We start from the raw sequence: 22,936 nt of genomic DNA, 5'->3' as shown, positions 1-22,936 counted from the left end.
GATTTAAAACTTGATTTGAGTGTTAGCATTTTATTCTTTCATTTCCACCTGGACACAGAATTATCCAAATGTGCATTTATCAGAAGAAAAGTAAGAAAACATTAGTCCTATCTAGTAATCCAGTCGTAATCTCCAAAATTGTTAAATATTGAGGTGACCTGGAATGAACTTCATGCTGCTTTTCTGTAGACAGTGGCAGCCACTGTTTATAAAATAATCCCTCCTGTAAAATGGACTATGCTGAATCCAGGGAACTTGTATAGTTAATAGCGGCTTATTTAACTTTGTCTATTTCACAATGTAATTTGGGTACTAAGACGAGTGGTGTGGTCTCATGTCACTCATCACAGAATTTGGATATCAGGAGAGGCCTGGCTCATCCAGAATGACAAAACAAACAGGCACCTTACCTCGCCCTTCCCCCAGCCCTGCCCTTGTGGGTAGAAGGAACACTCCCTGGGTGATAACTGAAAATGCCATGTTTATACTTAAACAAGTTTTCCACTTTTTCCTATGACCGTGCATGTTTTTCTTGGTGACCCTTCGTTTTCCTGAATCAGTAGCACTCTCCCCATCATGGGACAAGACTCCAGAGACCCCGCCCCCTCCCCGAGCTACAGCCGTGACCGGACTCCATCAGCTGGAGGGCAGCGTCTCTACCCCTTGGGCCCGTGGAGCCAGGATAGGCTCCTGGGGAGGCTGTGGAGACCGTGCAGCTGCGAGTACAGTTTGGGGGGTGGAGGTGTATGAAGATAGTACAGAGGTCTTAGGAGATTTAAGAATTCTGTGACCCATAAAAGGTTAAGAGTTTCTGTTGCTGAAGTTTTAGGTCCTGTTGAAGATAAGTCAGTTTTCCAAGGAAGACCTCCCCAAAGCCAAGTCTATATTGGAGGCCCTTGGGATCAGGTGGTATGGAGTAGATCACATGCCTCCCCAGAGTCTGGGGGGGCTGGGCTCTCAGGGGAGGGAATCCCCACTTCTCCTGCCCCCTCCCATAGTCAGTTCAACAGATCGATCCCATTGTTGCCCGCGGTTAGGCCTTGTGTCAGATACTGTCGCACAGGGGTTGCCCAAAGGTGAGAGAGACTCAGCCCGTGTTGCCAAGTTCCAGGTAGAAATGCACGCAGGACCGTGCCCCCCGGGCTGGAAGAAGGGTCGGGGGGAACCTTCCCACTACCGCCACCAGCACCTCAACGTGCTTCCTACTCTCCCATCGTTGCAGGACCTGCAGCGAGACATAGAACAGCACAGTGCAGGGGTGGAGTCTGTGTTTAACATCTGCGACGTCCTCCTGCACGACTCCGATGCCTGTGCCAACGAGACTGAGTGCGACTCCGTCCAGCAGACCACCAGGAGCCTGGACAGGCGCTGGAGGAACATTTGCGCCATGTCCATGGAGCGGCGGATGAAGTAAGGACCAAGCTGCCCCTGGATGCCGACTGCGTGTTCCCGACTGACCTACGTAACAGTGACTGTGTTCTGTTAGCTTCACCGAGGGGCGTGCCAAGTATTGGCGGGGAAGGCTCAGTAGGTGTGGCCAGTCCTTATTAAGGGGATCATTCAAGGAGAATACAGGCAGGGTCATGTCTCTCCCCAGCCCTCCTGTGTCTTGGGGTGTAACGGCAGGTGGCCACTGTGCTGATGTGTCCCAGCTCTAAGTAGTGGAGGACGCCTGTCTCCTGTTGGGTGACCTCTGTGAAGCAGAAGCTCTGAGGGGCCTGGCGCTCCCAGAAGGGGAGTGTCCTGACCACAAAGTGATGTCTCTGGTTATTTCCTGGAAGGGGTAGCAGGGTCTCTCCCCCTAAATATTTAGTGCCAGTGCAAGGCGGGCTGGGACTGGGACCAGTCGGGAGAAAAAGCCACGTAAAAGCTCGGCTTGACGTGGATGGCTTGTACTGAGCTGCTTTCCTCCTGTTAGAATTGAGGAGACGTGGCGGCTTTGGCAGAAGTTTTTAGATGATTACTCCCGCTTCGAGGACTGGCTCAAGTCCGCCGAGAGGACAGCGGCCTGCCCGAATTCCTCCGAGGTGCTGTACACCGTTGCCAAGGAAGAGCTGAAGAGGTTTGAGGTAAAGGCCCTCCCCAGCCCAGTGGTCCTGATAACCAAGGATGCGGCGGGCTCGGGGCTGGCTTAAATGACTTCACATAAGTGGCAGGCTTCCCCACCTCTGGCTGCGGCCGCCCGGTCCCCAGCCCACCATCAGCTGCTCCAGCGGCTTTGTGGGGCATTACCGATTTATGCCAACCGCAGACCGTGAACTTGAAAGTGTTCTGCAGTAGTGTCAGAAGAACGGGTGAAGCCAGCCCTCTGTGGCCATTCCGTTGGATGGACATTTGAGGCAGGTGGTCTGGGGCCTGGAAGGGGTGTCCCGGGGCCCTGCAGCTATGGCACTGACAGGGCCCCCCCGTGCCACAGGCCTTCCAGCGGCAGATTCACGAGAGGCTCACGCAGCTGGAGCTCATCAACAAGCAGTACCGGCGGCTGGCCCGCGAGAACCGCACCGACACGGCCAGCAAACTGAAGCAGATGGTGCACGAGGGCAACCAGCGCTGGGACAACCTCCAGAAGCGGGTCACAGCCATCCTGCGGCGACTCCGAGTAACCTCCTCTACGTCCCCGGGTCATTTGTAGATATTGGGGAGGTGGAGGGGGTCGGATACGTGATGTCAGGCTTGTAACAAAGCAGCGGGTAGATTTCATTTGAGGCCTAAGCTGTCTTGACATTCTTCCAGTACAGCCTTCCCTTTTGTTTAAGCCCAAAGCTGCCAAAAAGCGTTCCTTTTTTTTTTTTTTTAAAGTGAAGTTATTTGCCTTGGAATAGGCTTCTCAGGCAGAGCTTATTCAAGGGATTGTGTTACCAACACATCGCTTTTTTTCGACTCCTGTCACCCCTGAGGGTGTCACGTCAGCCCACACACTGCCCAGAGTCTGGGGCGCTGCCGTCACCAGGTCGGGCGAAGATACCTCTTAGTCTGGGACGAGGCCCCCTTTGCCCATCTGCCCGCTTTTGTGTGTCCCGTTGGTTCTTGCACTGTGAGGGAACAGACAGAGCCCCCTGCTCTGTATTAGGGGCTGGGGACAGTGACAGTTCTCCCAACCTCACAGCAGCTGTCTGACCTCAAATGATGGGTTTGATTCTGGGGTGTGAACCGTCACCTTAGATTTCTGTGATTCAGAAGACATCATAGGTCAACCTTTGTGAGTCCAGGTGTAAAGTGACAGGACCGGTGTGGGTTGTGGCTACAGGAAGTAATTTTAATCCTTGCTTCCGTTCTTAAGGCAGAGCACTCTTGAAACCATTCTAAGAAGAGGAAAATCTGGGTTTTTTGTTTAACCCTCTCAGGAAGAAATGGGCTAGCTTTTCTGCAACCCCCTTGCATGAATTTCTTTATCTCCTGCTGACTGGATTTGACTGTGACCAGCCTAAGCCTTCACTGGGCCCTATGTTTGTTTGAGAATCAGCTGCCCATCTATGAGGTGGTAACCCAAGAGGCCTCGTTAACTGGAAGTGATAAATCTGGGTTTTCTGTTTTTGAAGAAATACATTCGGAATTATATCAGTGAAGGCAAATGGGGCACTAGTCCAGGCTCAACCCCGAGATCAATACTTTTCCATCCCGAAGCTACTAAATCCTTCTGTCAAGCAGAAGCTCCCACAGGAGGCTGACAGTTGAAAATAGGCAAGTGCCTCGCCTGGACTTTGAGAGGGGCGTGTTCCTCAGAGGACAGACTGGGAAAATCACTGACTTAGACCAGAGAATTATAGCATTTCAAATGCTGCAAGAACCTTAGAGATCACGGTCAACGTTCCCACACCTCGTTTACCAGCAGATACTGAGACTCAGGGAAGTTTAGGGGGCTCGTTGGTATCCCACAGCCAGGACCAGACCCCAGGCTCCTGGCCGTGTGGGCCTCCGGGGGTACCCTGGGCTCCCTTTCCCCTCTTCTGAGAGTGACTTTGCTGTCTGCCTGAACTCCTGTTATGCCATCAACACAAACGTGATTTTTTCACCCTTTCGCAGCATTTCACCAACCAAAGGGAAGAATTCGAGGGGACCAGGGAGAGCATTCTGGTGTGGCTCACGGAGATGGACCTGCAGCTGACCAACGTGGAGCACTTCTCGGAGAGCGATGCCGACGACAAGATGCGCCAGCTGAACGTAAGGCCTGCTTCCTTAGCTCCTCCCCAAAGGGTGCACCTAGGCAGGGGAGAGCTGGCCAAGTACAGACTTCACCTGATACCCTGAGAGCAGGTTCCAGAAGTGTCAGAGCAGCCAGACTGCACCCACCTGTGTACTGCCAGGTTATCACAAGCAAGGATACTGTTCCTTACGGTCGAGGGGTATTGGAACGAGGCCCTTCATTCTCTTTGTCGTATGTAATCATCCAAGGGGAGAACGCTCTTGCGGTTCCAGACAGAACTTCATAAGGTGCTGTTTCTCCAGCACTTGAGTCTGAGTGCAACCTGTGGGCTGTAGCAGCAGGAAACTCTCTCTCAAGAGTGGGGTCAGGGCACTTCCCTCGTGGTCCAGTGGGTAAGACTCCACGCTCCCAATGCAGGGGGCCCGGGTTCGATCCCTGGTCAGGGAACTAGATCCCATATGCCGCAAGTAAGAGTTCACATGCCGCCAACTAACACCCGGTGCCGCCAAATGAATAAATAAATATTTTAGAAATAAATTAAAAAAATAAAAGACCTCTCATTTAAAAACAAGAGAAAAGAAAAGAGTGGGACCAGGAACAGGTATCTTCTCTCCCACTGTCACAAATGTCTGTACTACACTTTAATCGCACTACAATTCCCTCCTTGGCTAAATTTTATAAGAGGTTGAGAAATGGAAATTTGATTTGCCTTCCATGGTATAACGGCACCAATGAGCACTATTACTGTGTCAGCAGAAATGCCCAGTGGAGACTTACTATGGGAAATTTTCTGATTCTACCAAGTGTCAATAAGACAAGGTCTGTCCCTCACACCCAGTAACAGTAAAGGTTCATCCACGTCAGACCTTTAGAATCATTGTAACTGGAAAAGTCAGTGCCCAGAAGGGGGAAGGAAAAAATACATACGTGTGATCATTTTAAATTCTTAAATCTTTGGAGTCACTTAGTTGAAAACTGATGAAGCTTGAGTTTGAAATCCTTTCTTTCTCATATTCTAAATAGGGTTTCCAGCAGGAAATTACATTAAATACCAACAAGATCGATCAGCTCATCGTTTTTGGGGAGCAGCTCATTCAGAAGAGTGAGCCCCTGGACGCCGTGCTGATTGAGGATGAGTTGGAGGAGCTGCACCGCTATTGCCAGGAAGTGTTTGGCAGGGTCTCCCGATTCCACCGGAGGCTCACCTCCCACACGTCGGTAAGGGGCTGCGCCTCACGCGGGGCTGCTGGGCCACCCCAAGTGGCTGTTTGACTCCACTTTTAAAGAATTGGGAAACTGTGCGTGGTTAACAATGATTTATTCTATGGTTTAAAAAAAAAAAAAAAACTATGTTTTTGTTTTGCTGAAGTATAGATAGATGCTGTACAATATTATATAAGTCACAGGTGTACAGTATAGTGATCCACAATATTTGAAGATTATACTCCATTTATAGTTATTATAAAATACTGGCTGTATTCCCTGTGTTGTACCATATATCCTTGTAGCTTGTTCTATCCCGAATAGTTTGTACCTCTTAGTCCCCCACCTCTATATTGCCCCCTCCCCAGTTCCCTCTCCCCACTAGTAACCTCTGGTTTGTTCTCTGTACCTGTGAGTCTGCTTTAAAAAGCTGAGTTGAAAAGTGCTCTTTCCACACTTACTAATATAGAGCCAGTACTTACTCAGAAGCCGCCAGTTCCCAGTGGTTAATTCTGAAAACTGGATACCCCCGTTCTAGGGCTTGGAAGATGAAAAGGAAGCCTCTGAGAATGAAACGGACGTGGAAGACCCCAGAGAGATCCAGGACGACTCTTGGCGTAAAAGAAGAGAGAGCGAGGAGCCCTCGTCCCCTCAGTCCCTTTGTCACCTGGTGCCCCCGGCGCCAGGGCCCGAGCGCTCCGGCTGTGAGACCCCTGTCAGCGTGGATTCCATCCCGCTGGAGTGGGATCACACAGGGGACGTGGGGGGCTCGTCCTCTCACGAAGAAGACGAGGAGGGCCCGTACTACAGCGCGCTGTCAGGTATGGCCCCGCACGGCTAGTCTTAGCACCTGAGCAACACGGCCAGCTCTCAGTGGTCAGAGTCCAGGCTGCGGCTGACCCAGACTTCCTGTGGCTTCCCGTGTCTGTCCTGCCCGCCTTTGACCTCCCTGAGGGCTGGCTCCTTCCTATTCCTGGTGGAATGAAAGGGAAGGATAAACAAAGTCCACATTGGGACAGGAAGGCTGTTTGCTGATGGCTCTTAGACGGGAGGCTCATCAGTGGCCTTTCAATTGAGTTTTTCAGAATATCAGTAGATTGAGCGTCTCTGTCCTCTCTACGCAGTTCCCCTCCCGCGCCGCTGTTTCGGACAGTCAGGAGTTAACTGAAAAGTTCCTTCTGGTTCTTTAAAGCTTTTTAATAAAACAGATAAAGGGTAGTCACTTTTCTCCTCCCAGGTGACAATGTTTCTACTGTTTTAACTTAATACTTGGGCATTCATCTACAGACGCCTGCAGTGAGGAAAATGACATTGTTCTTTTTCAGATGTAGAAATCCCTGAAAATCCTGAGGCATATCTTAAAATGACCACAAAAACTTTGAAAGCGTCTTCTGGTAGGCCCCTGCCCGTGCATGCGTCCCAACATGGCAGCGTCCTGTGGTGCACACTGCATCCTAAACCTCGCTCCCGTGTCATGTCTGACCTCTGCCTTCTGTGGACACCATGCGCCTTGGTCCTTGTGTCATGGTGTATTTGCACTGCCGTACTCACACATAGCTTCGTGCTCCATACAAAACCCTCCCAGGCCAGAGCAGTCTCCACGCCATCCCTCTCCTCCCCTTCAGGCCTGTGCAGAAGGGAATTTTTCAGGTGCCTTTTAAAATTTTTATTTTTCTCTCCATCTCACTCAAGCCCTTTGGCATGGGCCAAGCTTTCTTCATGGTGGCTTGGTTTAGAACTACTACCCTGCTTACGGTGATTTCCTGGGGAGAGGGTGGGAAGGTGGAGGGGGTGAGGGTACTGTTGCCTTTGCCGCAGGAGAAGACACCTCCCTCTCCTTGACTTGCAGCTCTGATCTTCATTCCCTGCCCCATCCCCACCTGCGGTGGTTGGGGAGAGCCACGAGCGGCCCTTCGGTCCCCTAGTCCATCCTGATGTTCACTCTTCCCTCACTCCTAAGAGGCCTTCAGTCCTCTTGGCCCCCAAACCCAGCCTTGCCACCAGTGCCCCCCACCGCTAGAGCCCCCGGCTCCAAAAGGCCACTCATCCTGCAGCAGATCACGTGTTTGTTGTGCTCCATCGTGAACCCATCTAGTGCAGGCCCAGTGCCGCCCAGTTGCATGAGTCTCATTTCATTCCCTTCTGGGACATACTGACATTTTGCAAACATGCATGCTTTGCAAGGAAAGCTGCAGAACTCATGTTATACTGTAACCTGATGCCATGTTTTCTGTGTAACTAAATGTGAATGCTTCGGTTGGAGGGAATGGACTTGCTCTTTTTCTGTTTCAGGTAAATCCATTTCTGAAGGCCACTCGTGGCACGTTCCCGACAGCCCTCCCTGCCGCAAGCGTCGCTACAAGCAAGTGGGAGGTGACAGGAGTGTCCAGCCCATCCCCTCCGATTCCAGCACCCCTTATAAACCAGCCTACGTAAGTCTTGACCCCACTGAGAGCACAACCCAAGTGCATGAGTAATAGTTAAAATATTTAAAGGGAGAGAGCTTTGGGTGTATGCTGTGTGTGCTCACTCCCCAGGCATATTTTGGGTTGGTTTTCCCGTGGTGACATACTTCATGAGAACTCTGGCATAACTGACTAGACTTAGAGATAGCTGTCCGGCCAGACACCATCTTGGAGTGTTGATGCGCTATGACAGGGATTATCACTGTTGAGTCAGTCATTGTGCAAACAGCAGAGAAACAAAGTGCTGGCCTTCCTGCGCTGCTCCTGCGCTCCCAGACCTTTGATATGTTTACCTTGCCTACACATCCTATTCAGAAAATTGTGAATTCCTGTTCAGAAAGGTTTGACAGTGTGCAGTGGTAGACCTGGGTTTGATTCCCTGCCCTACCAGTAAATGGCTCTAGGACCATGAACACTTTACCTTGCCTCTGTAAGCCTTCCTCACCTGAGGATAAACCTACCTTGCATAATTGTTGTTAGGATTAATATGTATGAAGGTATAAAGAAGGCCTTCGAAGTGGTCACCATTATTGTTATTGTTGTCGTCACTACTGTATATGGTTTGTCGTTGTTGTTAAACCAGTGACTGTTCCCTCTTAGTTGCACTTTCCTCAAGCAACATGAGCCCTTGCCACGCTCTGGCTACGCGGCTGTTGCGGGCCAGCCTGCGGAGGATTTAACGTTGGCCCCAAATCATTCTCAGTACAGAGAATTCGTGACGAGCAAGTTGAAATTAAGACATCTCGCACATTTTTAGTGTCACCTCTTAGAGAAACCAGAAGTGATGTGAACGTCACTAGATCAGTTGTCAGAGTGCCCTCTGTGTGGAGGAGTGGATGTTGCTAGATAGTTGGAGAAGGTTCTGCCTAAACACGGTCAGACCCCAATCATTTGATAATGTGTTGCCCGTGCCCAACTCGGAAACTCTTCCTCTTAGCAAGCAGCTATCATTTTTAATCTGTCCCTCTGTGGTGCCGAGTAAGACCTGACAGCCCCGGAGAGAGAGCCCCCAGCACCTCACCTTTGCTTTGCATCCAGGACCATGTGGTTTGGCCTCTTCCGGTAACTATGCTTGTGTTCCTTGCCTGGCCACCTTCAAAAGCTCACCCTTTGTGTCTGTGTGTCTGCAACCTCCAATCTGAAGGATTTTTGGTTTTTTCTTTTCATTCCACACAAATAGGCCATATGGACACAATTCAAAAAACACGAGTTTTCTAAAAAAAAGATACATTTATTTTTGGAAAGTCCTCAGATAACAGCCCAGGCAGCTCTGTGATAACATAAGAGTCAATATGTACAGTGAGAGATAAATGCTTGGTAATGAATGACCCTAGGAGGCAGGTTTGTGCTGTTTCCGATTCCCGGTGATAATAATGCCAACCAGCTCTACAGAGTGACTGGGAGGGATAACTAAAATTTTGTAAAATACTGTGCAAATGTAAAAGTGCTAACACAATGACAGTCTGGTAAGCTCAGCGATTGTTTTTAAGCCTTTTTGCATGGTTGGATTGAGGAGTGTTAGGAAGCCTCAAATTAAATCAGGCCATTTTATTCCCAAGATTGACATCTTACCTGCTTACCCCTCCCCCTGCGCCTTTGCTGAAGCTTTATTTCTGCCATCAGCTCTGCTGCTTATAAATGCTACCCATACACTAAAGTGCCTCTGTATTACAAGCAAGTTACCCTTCAAAGGAAAGGGTTCCTATATCTTCATTTCTTACCTGTTAATATGAACCAAGACATTCTTCAGACGCCTTTAAAATGTATAGATGGTAACATAAAAATTGTCTCATTCTAGGTAAAGCTGCTGTTGTCTCCAGGGACTGAAGGTGGCAAAGAAGATCCCAGAGTCCTGACTGGCGGCCCACAGCAGGAAGACGAGGGCCTGGCTGCTCTCACCGGGCAGCAGTCAGGTACAGTTAAATTGGGCCGTTGTTATGAGGCAGAGACTGTGTTTTGAGTTAGTTGGACATTTACTTTAAGGCACTGCTCAACAGAACATTGATTAGGAATTGACCAACTACATAATTCACCAAAACTGCTGAACTTGGCCTATAGCAGCCAATGTTATTTTAGAATCAGCTGACTTGTATTTATGAACAAGTTCCTGTTTGTTATTTATTCTCTAAATATTGACAAAATGAGCCTCATGATAAAGGGTCTGTTTTTACCTGCATGACTTCGCTTGTATGTGACGATCAGACATGAAGATGATGATCAAAGAGTTGTGTCAGGTGTCTCCTCGAGAGACCAGAAAAGTCGTGACTCAACTGAGCCTAAAGTCAAGTTCATAGCATCGACCTGATCATTCATGGACAGAGGGGAGAGTGGGGAGAGTGCTTTTTTTTTTTTTTTTTGCGGTACGCGGGCCTCTCGCTGTTGTGGCCTCTCCCGTTGCAGAGCACAGGCTCTGGATGCGCAGGCTCAGCGGCCATGGCTCACGGGCCCAGCCGCTCCGCGGCATGTGGGATCTTCCCGGACCGGGGCACGAACCCGTGTCCCCTGCATCGGCAGGTGGACTCCCAACCACTGCGCCACCAGGGAAGACCGAGAGTGCCTTAAATACAGCATGAACTGGAGTGCTGAACCTGGGACCACAGTGATCTTGGCAACATGTTGGGCCTCCTAGCAGCTCCCTACTTCATCCTGGCCTGTGTGGGAGTGCAGCAGCACAGGCCTTGAACCAGAGCGAGGGAAATGTGCTGTTCCACACTTGGGGGAAGTGATAACCCCCAAACCCCAAGGCTCCTGCAAGGAGCATCCCCTGCAGGTTTTATCACTGTGACGCTGAATTAGTTGGAAGCAGAGAAATCTGTTTGCATTATTGCTTCTTTTTATTGGCGGCTTTTTATTCCAGGTGCCTTTGATAGATGGGAGTTGATCCAAGCGCAAGAACTTCACAGTAAACTCAGAATAAAACAAAACTTGCAGCAGCTGAACTCTGATATCAGCGACATCACCACGTGGCTGGAAAAAACTGAAGCAGAGCTGGAAACATTAAAGCTGGCAAAGCCTCCCTCTGGTATGCAGGAAATGGAACTCCGAGTGAAGAGGCTGAAGGTGAGTGAGGGCGTGGAGGGGAAGAGGACCTCAGAACGCGTGTGCACATCAGATCCTCTGCCTGCCGCGTCAGGGGCGGCTCGCACACGCTGTGTGGTTAGTAGCCTCTCGCACTTCATTTCTGTAACTAGCAAGCACACGGGTGAAGATTTGTATTTTCATTCAGAGGAGCGTCTCCAGATGATCCCAAAGCCCAGAGCAGTGCTGGGGAGTTGTGGCTCCCATCTGACTGCGGAGGGATCCCTGGACTCTTGTGGGACCACCCCCGTGGCCATGGACAGGCAGCCTAAAAACACCCTTCCAAACTGTACGCAGGCACGACGGGGGGGTGGCGTGCTGAGGGTGAGGAGGAGGACAGTGCACCTACCGACCGACTCTGTGGCCTGAGCGGTTACTCTGCTACGTGGTTGGGAGCTGTCACCCACACAGCCAGGGAGCAGGGGAGGGGCAGTTTGAGCCCTGCACTTTGGGGGTGCTCTGAACATGAGCCTGGGCTCCCAGGAAGACCCAGGATAGGAGCTTTGGGGTATCCAGGCAGTCTTCACACTTGCACTATTGTTTTACTTTGTGCACCGATATATCAGGGGTTACCACTCATCCTAAGGAATAACACTTGTGCGATACTCCGGGGCGAATGCAGGATAACTATGTGTGCTTTATGTAGAAGACTTTTAATCTGACCCAGAAATGTTATTAAGCCAGACAGAGGCCAGCAGGGTCTATTCATGCCTGCGGTGTAGTTGGTCCACTGGGAGACGGGCCTCGTCTCTCAGCCCAGTCATCTGGCCAGCCAAGTCGTGACCTCGTAAGGCAGCTCCCTTACCTGAGGCTTCCCAGCCAGTGACAGGCGACGTTGCTCTTGTATGCCGGGCCACGGCTTAGAGAAGTGTTTGGAAGATCCGTTCCCCACTGAAGTTCAAAATGAACCCCACATCACTGTTTAGAGTGCCTGACCCAGTCTTTTCCCTCTGCGGTAGGACATACTAAAAGCCTTTGACACCTACAAGGCCTTAGTGGTTTCTGTCAACGTGAGCAGCAAGGAATTTCTGCAGACTGAGAGCACCGACTCCGAAGAGCTCCAAGATAGAGTCGGCCAGCTGCGGCTGCGCTGGGACGCGGCCCAGGGTGCGGTGGAGAGCTGGAGAGAGGGCTTACGGCTGTCACTCATGCAGTGCCAGGTACGGCGACTCAGCGCCCAGCCGGCGCCCGAGGTCCAGTCCCGAGCACAGCCAGGCCCACGTGGGTGGGAGAAGAGATATGTTTATCATCTTCAGGCTGCTTTCGCACAGCCAAATATGGTTTGTGTTAAGAAGCATGCGCTTTACCATTTGTTTCCAAAGCGGCCCACCTGCTGCCTCAGAGACCCGACGCTTGCCCCGCATTTCCCACTGTGTTGCCCAGACCCACCCGTACTGTAAGGGTTCCAGCAAGCGTTCCAGTAGGTTGGAAGTGTCACACCAACATTGCCCTGTGTCTGTCCTTTTGCCAGGAACACTGGATAGCAGAGTGTTAAGAGACCTGGCCCTAGAACAAGGCGCAGTTTAACCCAGCTCTGTAGTTTTAGTAGCCGTGTGACTGTGGGGAAAACACTGCACCTTCTAGACCTCAGTTTTCTCATCTGGAAAATGGGAACAATTCCAGGGCCTACCTCACAGGGTTCTCTTTAGGACTAGATGCATATAACCTTGACCCAGCACCGCCCACACAATAAATGCCCAACAGGTGAGCTCTGACCCCATCCTAGGAAACAGGAGCCCACCAGCAACCACATGCAGCACTGTCTTTGGGCCATAGTCTGTCCTGCTGGGGTGTCTCCCTTGACCAGTGAATCCAGCAGATGTGTTGAATAATTTGTGTGCTCTTCCTAGTAATATCAGGTGGGGTGTTCCGAAGCCCCACCTTTCTGCCAGCACTTTTAGCGTGGCAGAATTCAGTGTGCCTCCTGGGACAGGGCCGAGTGCTCTCCTGCCCTGCTTCCCCTCATTTGGGGGCCCTGGCGTTTAGTTTAAATCTGGCCCTTGTATTCACTGGAGAAGGACCAGCAGAGCAAATGACGATGGTGGATTAGCATGATGATGGATTACCTGCCTTCACAGTCTACGAAAGGGACATGCTCTGACATCTGCTGTTTTTTAGGACTTTCACCAGCTGAGTCAAAGCCTGCTGCTGTGGTTAGCGAGCGCCGAGAGCCGGAGGCAGGAGGCTCGTGTCACTGACCCAGAGGCAGACCCCCGGCCCCTCCTGGCATGTCGGGAGGAGCTCCTGGTAAGTCTAGGGGCCCTGCACTACCACTGGCCTCTTCAGGAGGTCAGTGCTTAGGTGGCCTCGCCTGGCGTTTCTGGAAACAACGCCCACATGGTGTTCTGCCCTCGTGTTCTGGTTGGTGTCTACTGAGCACCCCTGCGCTGTTCCGAAGCGGGGTGAGTGCAGGGACGAAAAGTCGTGGCCCAGAGCAGGAAGTCGTCAAGACTCTCAGGAACTGGTGATGGAGGCGGTTGGCAGGATCCTGAGAAACTGAAGGCCCTTTGAAGTATTTTGCCCTTGTGAACACAGCTCATTTGGGAGGAAACACGGTGTTCAGTCACCTGGCCGTCATGATGAGCTGTATGAGTTTTCCATAGCCACATACACAGTCTTTCTTCTGGGAGGGTAGCTGTGTTTTCATATATTTATTTCACCAGCAAGCCAAGGTGAGACCCATATATTCTCACTTGCACTCAAGGTGACATTTTTATCCATATATTTGTATGTGGTTTAGTTTTAAACATTTTAAATTTAATCAGAACACTGGTCATTGCTTAAAAAATGTTTTGGGTCTAAAATCTTCGTAAAGCCCCCGTGTCCAGAGCAGCTCTAATAGAGCTTTCTGCATGATGGAAATGTTCCACAGCTGCACCGTCCAGTGTGACAGCTCCCAGCCATGGCAGCACCCAAGCACTGGACATGCGGCTGCTGTGACTAAAACTGAGCTTTTAACCACGTTCAGTAGCCACACGTTGTCCAGCGCTACCACGTTAGCCATCCAGCAAGACGCACAAGCAGGTTCACTTGATTCCTTACACTTCTCAGTGGTTCGCGTAAGCTGCGCTTTCTCAACTTGTCCACTTTAGACTTTCCCTCAACTTCCTGCCGTCGCGGATGAGGGCCTAGTCTTCCCACACCACCCCCCTCACTCCTTTCCTCTAACTTCTCCGGCATCGCTATTGTCTTTAGAATGAGAAGGAATAAAATAAAATTTAAAATAGGGGTAGAGTGTAACCAACTTGCTATCTAAGTGATGCCAGGCTTGAGGACAGGCAGGCAGGTAGAAGAAGGTGGTTCTGAGTTGGGTACCAGCCACCACTCATCCTGGAACTTCCCTGGCACGGAGAAAGCTTCTTCCGGCCACACTAGTTTCCCTTTCGGTAAGCAACTGTTTGACACACGTTTTTATTTTTAGCAACTGGAAAAGGAGCTAGTGGAGCGTCAACCTCAAGTGAACTCCTTACAAGAGATTTCCAGCAGCCTGCTTATCAAGGGGCACAGAGAAGACTACATTGAGGCTGAAGAGAAAGTCCATGTTATTGAGAAGAAACTCAAACAGTTGCTTGAGCAAGTGTCCCAAGACTTAGTGTCCTTGCAGCAAAGCCAGGTGAGTCCCCTTGTAGCTTCTAAATATAAAAATGTATGCAAATGGGAAAGCAGTGTGGCAGCCCTGCTTGGGGAGGGAGGTCACAAGCACGTGGCAGCGGTCACAGAGGAGTCGTGCCCCTTTGTGCTGTGTGGTCCTAACAAGTTACCAAAGCTCTTCAAAGCCGCTTTGTCATTTGTAAGAGGGAGGCAGCAACAGAACCCATCACTGTGGCTGGGGGTACGGAAAACAAGCCGGGTCCCTCCGTCGTTTCTGCCTTCATGCCTTCACTGTTCTCACGTGATGGTTTCTGGTCCTCTCCCTGTCCTGGTCACTCTCCTCTGACCACTCTCTCATTTGTGTACCTTCTTCTCTTAAAATGTGATCCAGCTCAGAACAAATGGACTCGCCAGACGTAGGGCAGCCCCTCCCCTCCATCCCAGAGTATGTATCTTCCCTTCCGTGCAGCCCAGACTATGTGGCCATGTGATTACATCACCCGCCGCGAGCTCACTGTCCAGCTGTTTCTGTCCCCCTCCTCATGTGTGCTCTGGGTTTTTAATGCAAGTGGCTGGCCTCACCTTGTTTCCATCCCCTGTCATCTGAGTAAGGCCCTGTTAGAGGGGGGAGTGAGCGCACCAGAAGAGCCCCTCCTTTTAGCAGGTTCACAGTGGGGAAGGGATGAGCGGTGCAACGAAGAACCTGCAGGAACCATGTTTTTGTGCTCTTGAGACTATTCAGAGCCTTCTGTTTCCCCGAACTGAACTCTTGGGGTGTGGATTTCAGAACCCAGACTCACCTCTGCCCAGCTTGGATGAAGCAGACCCCGGAGAGCCTCTAGCAGCACCTGTGCCAGCTCCCCAAGCCAAGGTGAGAGCCCCCTTCTGCCAGGCGAACGACACTGGTTATTCTTGAAAGTTATTGAGATGACAGGGACTTGGGCCTCCAAGGCCCCATCCAGTATTTCATGATAGCACAGATTTCTGCTTCAACCTGCTGGTCAGTAGAGTGGCTTACTCCCAAGATTTTAAAAAAAAAAAAAAAAAAAAAACTTTTAAAGACCTAATGGAAAGGCTGTCTTGTGCTCAGTACTCTTCCCTGGTGGGATTGTGCTGGCTGTGGAAGCTGGGAGCCCTCCTGGCATTGCTGAAGGGGCTTCCTGATCTCTCCAAGGCTGGAACGTGAAACTCTCCCTAGTTTAACTGAATTATCTCTTACTTCAGAGAGTGTAATCTCAAATGTATTACTCTAGGCTCAAAAGCTTGGCAGGAAGACAACCTAAGAAAGATGTATAATTTAAGAAGGAGGAACGTTTTATCGTTGACAGGACTAAACTATCTTCAGTTTACTAATTGGATTATTTTTATCTAGCAGTTCAGAGCAGAGATAACTACAAAAGACAAGAACAAGACAGCCAGCAGGTAACAGCATTACAACACCAGCAATGGGTTCCCTGTCCCACACTCCTCTCCCCTCAGCAGGCTTGCCAATGCCACTCTTAAGGTCTTTGGAAAAATTGGTTTTCTTGTTTTCTTCCATTTGGAAGGGGCTGGGCTTCCCTTCCAAAGCTGAATCCCAGCCGTGGGCCCCATTTTAATCTCAGGTCCTGATGATTGTCTTTACGCAAGTAGGGGGGGTCAGGTCACGGGAGTGGGGGGTGCCTCCGGAACCTCCCGATCAGCTCTCGACCTCCTCTGTTGCCAGGGTGCCCAGCCCGGCTGGCCCTGAAAGCTCGCGGCCTCAGCGCTCCTTCCTCTGGCGGGTGATCAGGGCGGCGCTGCCCCTCCAGCTGCTGCTGCTGCTGCTGCTGCTCCTGGCCTGCCTGCTGCCCTCCTCCGAAGAGGACTACAGCTGCACTCAGGCCAACAACTTTGCCAGGTCCTTTTACCCCATGCTGAGGTACACCAATGGGCCACCCCCCACCTAGAGGCCGGCGGGCTGCGGCACCACACCCACCAGCCTCTTTGCGCAGTGCCGGACTCACAGCCCCAGACCAATCCGTGGGGGACTCTGAGCATTGGTCCAGGGACCACCTGCTGCGGACACCTCCCTCTGGGCGTGACCGGAGAGAGCTCTCTCAGGACCCAGGGCAGCTTTCAAATGATCTTCCCCCAGGGCAGGGAACCTGGGCGGCCATCACCCCGGGCAGTTTGGCAAAACTTAGTTGACTGGTTTCGGGATCTCTGGAAACCGCAGTTTCCTGAAGAGCCAAGCACTTTGTGAATTCTGATTTGTCAAACCACATTATTAAAATGTAGTCAATATGGTCAGTGAACAGTAGTGTTCATCACATAATACATATTACAGAAACAAGCAAGCAGATTCCGCCTCAGAAATGGTTCAGAAACTCACACGCACCCTTGGCTGATTGATTGAAACAATCATATTTAAAATATTTAGCATTAATTTTACTTCAATCAGCAGCAACCTTGGAGCTACAGGTTATAAAACCAAAATGTTCTGCTCAGTACTTAGGTCTGCTCTTTTATATTGCTTTAAATTTTTAAAGAAATTATATTGCATGGATGTGGTTATTTGTGCATATTTTTTAACAATGCAGAATCTGTATGGATAATGTAAACTTTGATTTTTTTAAAAAAAAATCAGATTTTAGCTTGAGCTTTTTGACTAATGTACAGTAAATGCCAAACAAACTACAGACTTGATAGGGACATTTTTGTAAGTTAATTTTATAAGACTTTTCACATTTAAAGTGGTGCTTCAGGTTTTGTTTAACTGTTTGGCCACAGGTGGGTGGGGGGGTTGGTCCAGAGACTTGAAGCTGTCTGTGGTATGTACAACTCAGATGTTTCTCATTAAAAGAAAACAAAAAAGCCATACTTTTGTCTTACTAGATTATATTACAAAGCAGTTAAACGTTATGTGTAATCTTCCATGGACCAAAAATTATTTTTTAAATATCTGAGGGGATTTACGGGTTTTACAGATTTTGAGCTAAGCTTTATATTCTACTTATTTATCTTTGTACAGAATAACTTATGAGATCTAGAAACCCACACCTGTATAGGAGGTGATTACCCCATGCAGTGAGCCTCCAATGCTGTAGGGGGCGATGAGGGCAGCACAGTGTGGAAGGTGGACGTGAAAGGATCGTTTCACCCAGATTTTTGTATTCCCAGCTCCCTCCAGGGTGAATTAACACATAGTGTTTAACAAACATTACAGACAAAGCCATCTGCTTTCCATTTCCAGCACCACTGTCTATTTCCCACCCAAAGAGTGTGATTAGAAGTTACTGATCCAAATGGAACAGAATTGAGAGCCCAGAAATAAACCCACACACCTACGGTCAATTAATCTTCAACAAAGGAGGCAAGAATATGTAATGGGAAAAAGACAGTCTCCTCTTCAGCGAGTGGTGCTGGGAAAGCTAGACAGCCACATGTAAATCAATGAAGTTAGAACACACCTTCTCACCATGCACAAAAATAAACTCAAAATGGCTTAAAGACTTAAACATAAGACAGGACACCATAAAACTCCTAGAAGCGATCATAGGCAAAACAGTCTCTGACATAAATCTTACCAGTGTTTTCTTACGTCAGTCTCCCAAGGCAATAGAGGTAAAAACAAATGGGACCTAGTCAAACTTACAGGCTTTTGCACAGCAAAGGGAACCATAAACAAAACGAGAAGACAACCTACAGAATGGGAGAAAATATTTGCAAACGATGAGACCGACAAGGGCTTAATTTCCAAATATACAACAGCTCATACAGCTCAACAGCAAAAAACAAACAACCCAATCAAAAAATGGGCAGAAGACCTAAATAGACATTTCTCCAAAGAAGAAATACAGATGGCCAAGAAATACAGATGGCCAACATAAAAAGATGCTCAACGTCGCTAATTATTAGAGAAATGCAAATCAGAACGACAGTGAGCTACCACCTCACCCTAGTCGGAATGGCCATCATTAAAAAGTCTACAAATAACAAATGTTGGAGAGGGTGTGGAGAAAAGCAGACCCTCCTACACTGTTGGTGGGAATATAAGTTGGTGCAGCCACTGTGTAAAACAGTATGGAGGTTCCTCAGAAAACTAAAAATAGCGTTGCCATATGACCCCGCAATCCCACTCCTGGGCATATATCCAGAGAAGACTATAATTCAAAAAGATACATGCACCCCTATGTTCATAGCAGCACTCTTCACAACAACCAAGACATGGAAACAACCTAAATGTCCATTGACAGATGAATGGATAAAGAAGATGTGGTACATATATACAATGGAATACTACTCAGCCATAAAAAAGAATGAAATATGCCATTTGCAGCAACATGGGTGCAACTAGAGATTATCACAATAAATGAAGTAGTAAGTCAGAAAGAGAAAGACGAATACCATATATCGCTTATATGTAGAATCTAAAATATGACACAGGGACTTCCCTAGTGGTCCAGTGGTTAAGACTATGTGCTCCTAATGCAGGGGGCCCGGGTTCAATCCCTGATCAGGGAACTAGCTCCCACATGCCGCAACTAAGAGCCCGCATGCCGTAACTAAAGATCCCACATGCCACCACTAAAAGATCCCACATGCCACAACTAAAAATCCTGCATGCCTCAACTAAAGATCTTGTGTGCCACAACTAAGACCCAGCGCAGCCAAATAAATATTTTTTGAAAAATAAAATATGACACAAATGAACCTATCTATGAAACAGAAACAGAATCACGGATGTAGAGAACAGATGTGGTTGCCAAGGGGGAGGGAGTGGAGGAGGGATGGAGTGGGAGACGAGTTCACACGTGTAAGTTTTTATACAGAGAATGGATAAACAACAACGTCCTACTGTATAGCACAGGGAACTATATTCAATATCCTGTGATAAACCATAATGGAGGGGCTTCCCTGGTGGCGCAGTGGTTAAGAATCCGCCTGCCAATGCAGGGGACACGGGTTCGAGCCCTGGTCTGGGAAGATCCCACATGCCGTGGAGCAACTAAGCCCGTGTGCCACACCTACTGAGCCTGCACTCTAGAGCCCAAGAGCCACAACTACTGAGCCCACGTGCCACAACTACTGAAGCCCGTGCGCCTGGAGCCTGTGCTCTGCAATAAGACAAGCCACCAAAATAAGAAGCCCACGCACTGCAACGAAGAGTAGCCCCTACTCGCTGCAACTAGAGAAAGCCCACGCGCAGCAATGAAGACCCAACACAGCCAAAAATAAATAAATAAAATAAATTTAAAATAAAATTAAAAATAAAGCCAGAAAAAAAACATAATGGAAAAGAATATGAAAAAAGAAAGTTGTTACTGACCAAGTTCCTCAGTTACCTGCTCTTAACCTGCATCTCTTGACACTCGGGAGACACCATGGACTCGAAGCAATCTCGGTCCCTCTCTCCTTCTCTGCAAAGTGCAAACCTTGGGGAAGCCAAGGAAGCTCGTCAGTAGATGAAGGCCAGATTTCAGCACTGGTGGCCCTTCTGTGGGTCAGACACCCCAGAACGTGTGCAATTCACCAGTAGCTTTATGTAAAGGGACCAGCTGAAGAGAACTGTCTTTACCAAATTGTTGGAAGTGATATGGACACAAAGGTACTGCTTTACCATGCAACCTCAAAGTCTCTTTTAACTCTAAAATAATCCATCTCTTTTCATGGATTACAATAACCGTAGAGGGAAATTTAAATGAAAATATTACCCAAACTTTTTCTTTAAGCCATTGAGTTGGTTAGAAGGTCCTTGCTCCAGGTTCTCCAGAGGCAAAAGGCAGAATATCTCTACCTCCTTCCCTTCTTCCAGCCCAAAGGAGGTGACTACTCTAGAGACCTTTTCTGCCTGTAAGGAGGGACTCTGGGGCAAGTCCAAGCTGCGGAGAAAGGAGAGTGTCATTTGCATTTTCAAGTCTAATGATGCACACCAACTCTCAGGATAGAGGCCTTTGAGTCTTGAGTCTGTACTCCAGGCTTCTACCCCAGGGAAGCCTTCCTTCACCCACAGCTCAGTGTGTTCCCCAGCTCTTGTTATGAAATAATCTGTGTTTTACACCTTCAAGAGATTTTACATCTTCCATTCCCCACGTGCGAGAGAAATTTTCAAATGACCCTTGACATTAAGTTAGCGTCAGTATGAAGGAATTACTTTTCTCTCCATCCCTCGTGGGGTATAATACTAATTGACTCAAATGAGGTAATTACAGAAAATTACTCCCCGAACTGATGCATTGCATATCAGAATTTTCATATTTGTGAGTTGCATTTTACTTGAGCATACAATGCCTTTGGTCATAAATTACAGGTGTGAGATTAGCTGACTAAAGATTAAATTGCTGCTGTTTAAAAAGTCTTCAGCAGTTTAAGTCAGAGATTCTTAACTCTTGAAATTGTATGTAAGCATTTTGTTTATGTACCTTTGTCCAGGAAGAGTGTCTGTGCTTTTCATCAAATTCTTAAAGGGCTCTGCAAACCTAAAACAGAATAAAATTCAGAATAGAATGGGAACACTGACTACTTAGCCTAATTACTGAAAGTTCTTATACTCCCAACAAATACATTTTTAAAACCAAAATTATGAAAAAACACTTTATTTAGCTTATGTCACATTAAACTTCTTTCTGCAACAGTTCCATAGACATTAAAGGCACACAGCAAAGAAAAAGTAGTACCTGGAGGAATGGAAAGCAGGTTTCAAAATCTGCTTTCACACAACAGCAGACATTCATTTGTCAAAAGGCCCAAATTTAAAAGCCTGCTTAATGGTACAGAGCATTCATCTGAAAAAAATGACAAGTTATAGCCAGCCAGTGGGCTCTGAGGTACACAGGACCACTGAATAACAACGTTACAGGACCTACAGTCATGGCACTTAGACACCCAGCACAGAAAGAGAAACACAGCAGCACAGATTGTAGAGTTACAGGAACTGGTCTGGGTTAGCATATCGTCAGAGCTTTGTCCTTCCCTTAAAGGAAGCCCACCATCACATAACACTGACTGGCCCCACAAGTGAATAGGACCCTCGGCATTCAAAAAAAAAAGAAAAGAAAAAGGATCCTTGACTCCAACGCAACAAAAAGGGTTATAAGAATAACACTGCAGAGAATGCACATCTTTGAGCTACCACTTTGAGCCAAAGTTCCAGCAACTTGGAGAGCTGTAAAGAATAAATGCATGTGTTTTGCACTGCAGTAGACTAGACTCCACGGGGAAGCATCAGTGCCTAAAAGGTGTGAGAATTTTACACGGGTAAGTTTCCAGCGAATCTACTTCACGGCAACACATCTGGGGAAAATGATGACAGGAGGAGGTGACGGCAGTGCCACCCACGAGCTTATGAGCCCAGGATGGGAGGGTAGGAATGATATAATTCATCTTATTTTTTCCCACCTGTCATGGCTGCTATTCTGTAAAGGTTCACGCAGACCCCATCTAAGCTGAGAAGGCAGAGGGTACAGTAGAAGGCAACCATAACGTAACCGTCTCTCCTCTATGCACCGAGACTCAGCTCAAGCAGCAGACTCCTACGGAAGCAAGTCTGTAGCAGGAGCAGTGCTGGCCAGGCAGGCAGAAGACCTGAATTCTGGTCCCAGTTTTGCCGTTAAGTAGTTTTATGACCTTCAGCAGGTCCATTTACCCCTCCAGGCTTTAATTTACACGTGTACAAAAGATGGGACTGAACTCTCTTCTACTGGGTGTTCTGGAAATGGAGCCATTTAAACCAGAGTAGCCGCGCATGTCAGACTGCATTTGACGAATGGATTCTGCAGTCTAAGAGTATTCTTCCTTTAGTTTTTTTAAACCGCATGATTACTTTCAGCTCTGTCACTTACTCCCTTGTGTGACCTTGAGCAAGTTTGCTTAGGCTGTAGGTTCCAGACCCGGAAAACTGGGATAACAGCAGTTAGTATGAGGATTAAATATGAATGTATTGCACTGAGCACTGTGCCTGGCACACAGTCAATGTTCTGCAAATACTATTTTTGGGTACTAAACAATGTATTTTTATCATTTCCTTCATATAACCTTTATTATGTCTTTTTAAGATTTTTTAGCAGTTTAAAGAAATGTGTCAAATCTTAAATAAAAATGTTTCATTTCAAAATAGACTAGAAACTGAAGGTTCACCTTGGAATTTGAAAAGGTATCAATATATGCAAGTTTCTTAGCAGATTTAAGTAACAACCAAACTCGGTTTTCACATGCTAGAACATTCTAGAATTGCTTCAACATAGCCTATAGATATGAATATATAACGTAGCTCTGCCAAGAATTGGGAACTGATATTTTTTTAATGAAACTGAAAATAATTGGTCTTCCAGCTGAGTTAGCAGAGGAAGTAATCCAGATAAAGACTGTCTCACTGAAGAGCTTTTGTTGATTTTGTATTATTTTGTTTTTAATAGTTAAGACCCTCCAGAAATGATCTTGAGCTGACAACTTAATCTGCTGCTCCCACCACAATTTTTGAAGATAAATCTCTTCA

The 22,936-nt window shown here is 48.1% G+C and overlaps 2 protein-coding genes across 2 annotated transcripts in view; one reads left to right on the top strand and one right to left on the bottom strand.

Moving 5' to 3' along the window:
- SYNE2 (spectrin repeat containing nuclear envelope protein 2) overlaps window positions 1–17,137 on the top strand; it is a 329,548-nt gene extending 312,411 nt beyond the window's left edge. The window contains exons 102-117 of one of the 2 annotated variants that reach the window (XM_060141612.1): window positions 1,223–1,410; window positions 1,919–2,069; window positions 2,417–2,599; window positions 4,024–4,161; window positions 5,168–5,362; window positions 5,886–6,168; window positions 6,673–6,741; window positions 7,640–7,779; window positions 9,611–9,725; window positions 10,670–10,872; window positions 11,850–12,050; window positions 13,009–13,137; window positions 14,312–14,503; window positions 15,269–15,352; window positions 15,857–15,903; window positions 16,187–17,137. In XM_060141612.1, the coding sequence (XP_059997595.1) occupies window positions 1,223–1,410; window positions 1,919–2,069; window positions 2,417–2,599; window positions 4,024–4,161; window positions 5,168–5,362; window positions 5,886–6,168; window positions 6,673–6,741; window positions 7,640–7,779; window positions 9,611–9,725; window positions 10,670–10,872; window positions 11,850–12,050; window positions 13,009–13,137; window positions 14,312–14,503; window positions 15,269–15,352; window positions 15,857–15,903; window positions 16,187–16,409 (2,541 nt within the window). In that variant the 3' untranslated portion in view covers window positions 16,410–17,137. Of the gene's footprint in view, window positions 1–1,222; window positions 1,411–1,918; window positions 2,070–2,416; window positions 2,600–4,023; window positions 4,162–5,167; window positions 5,363–5,885; window positions 6,169–6,672; window positions 6,742–7,639; window positions 7,780–9,610; window positions 9,726–10,669; window positions 10,873–11,849; window positions 12,051–13,008; window positions 13,138–14,311; window positions 14,504–15,268; window positions 15,353–15,853; window positions 15,904–16,186 lie in introns of both variants that reach the window. The other variant, XM_060141603.1, reaches the window with a different exon arrangement.
- ESR2 (estrogen receptor 2) overlaps window positions 1–22,936 on the bottom strand; it is a 196,069-nt gene that overhangs the window by 109,909 nt on the left and 63,224 nt on the right.

Source organism: Lagenorhynchus albirostris, chromosome 1 (assembly GCF_949774975.1).
Source record: "Lagenorhynchus albirostris chromosome 1, mLagAlb1.1, whole genome shotgun sequence".
Taxonomy (NCBI): Eukaryota; Metazoa; Chordata; class Mammalia; order Artiodactyla; family Delphinidae; genus Lagenorhynchus; species Lagenorhynchus albirostris.
The sequence above is the reverse complement of the archived record's forward strand: the minus strand, read 5'-3'. Positions and strand labels throughout refer to the sequence as shown.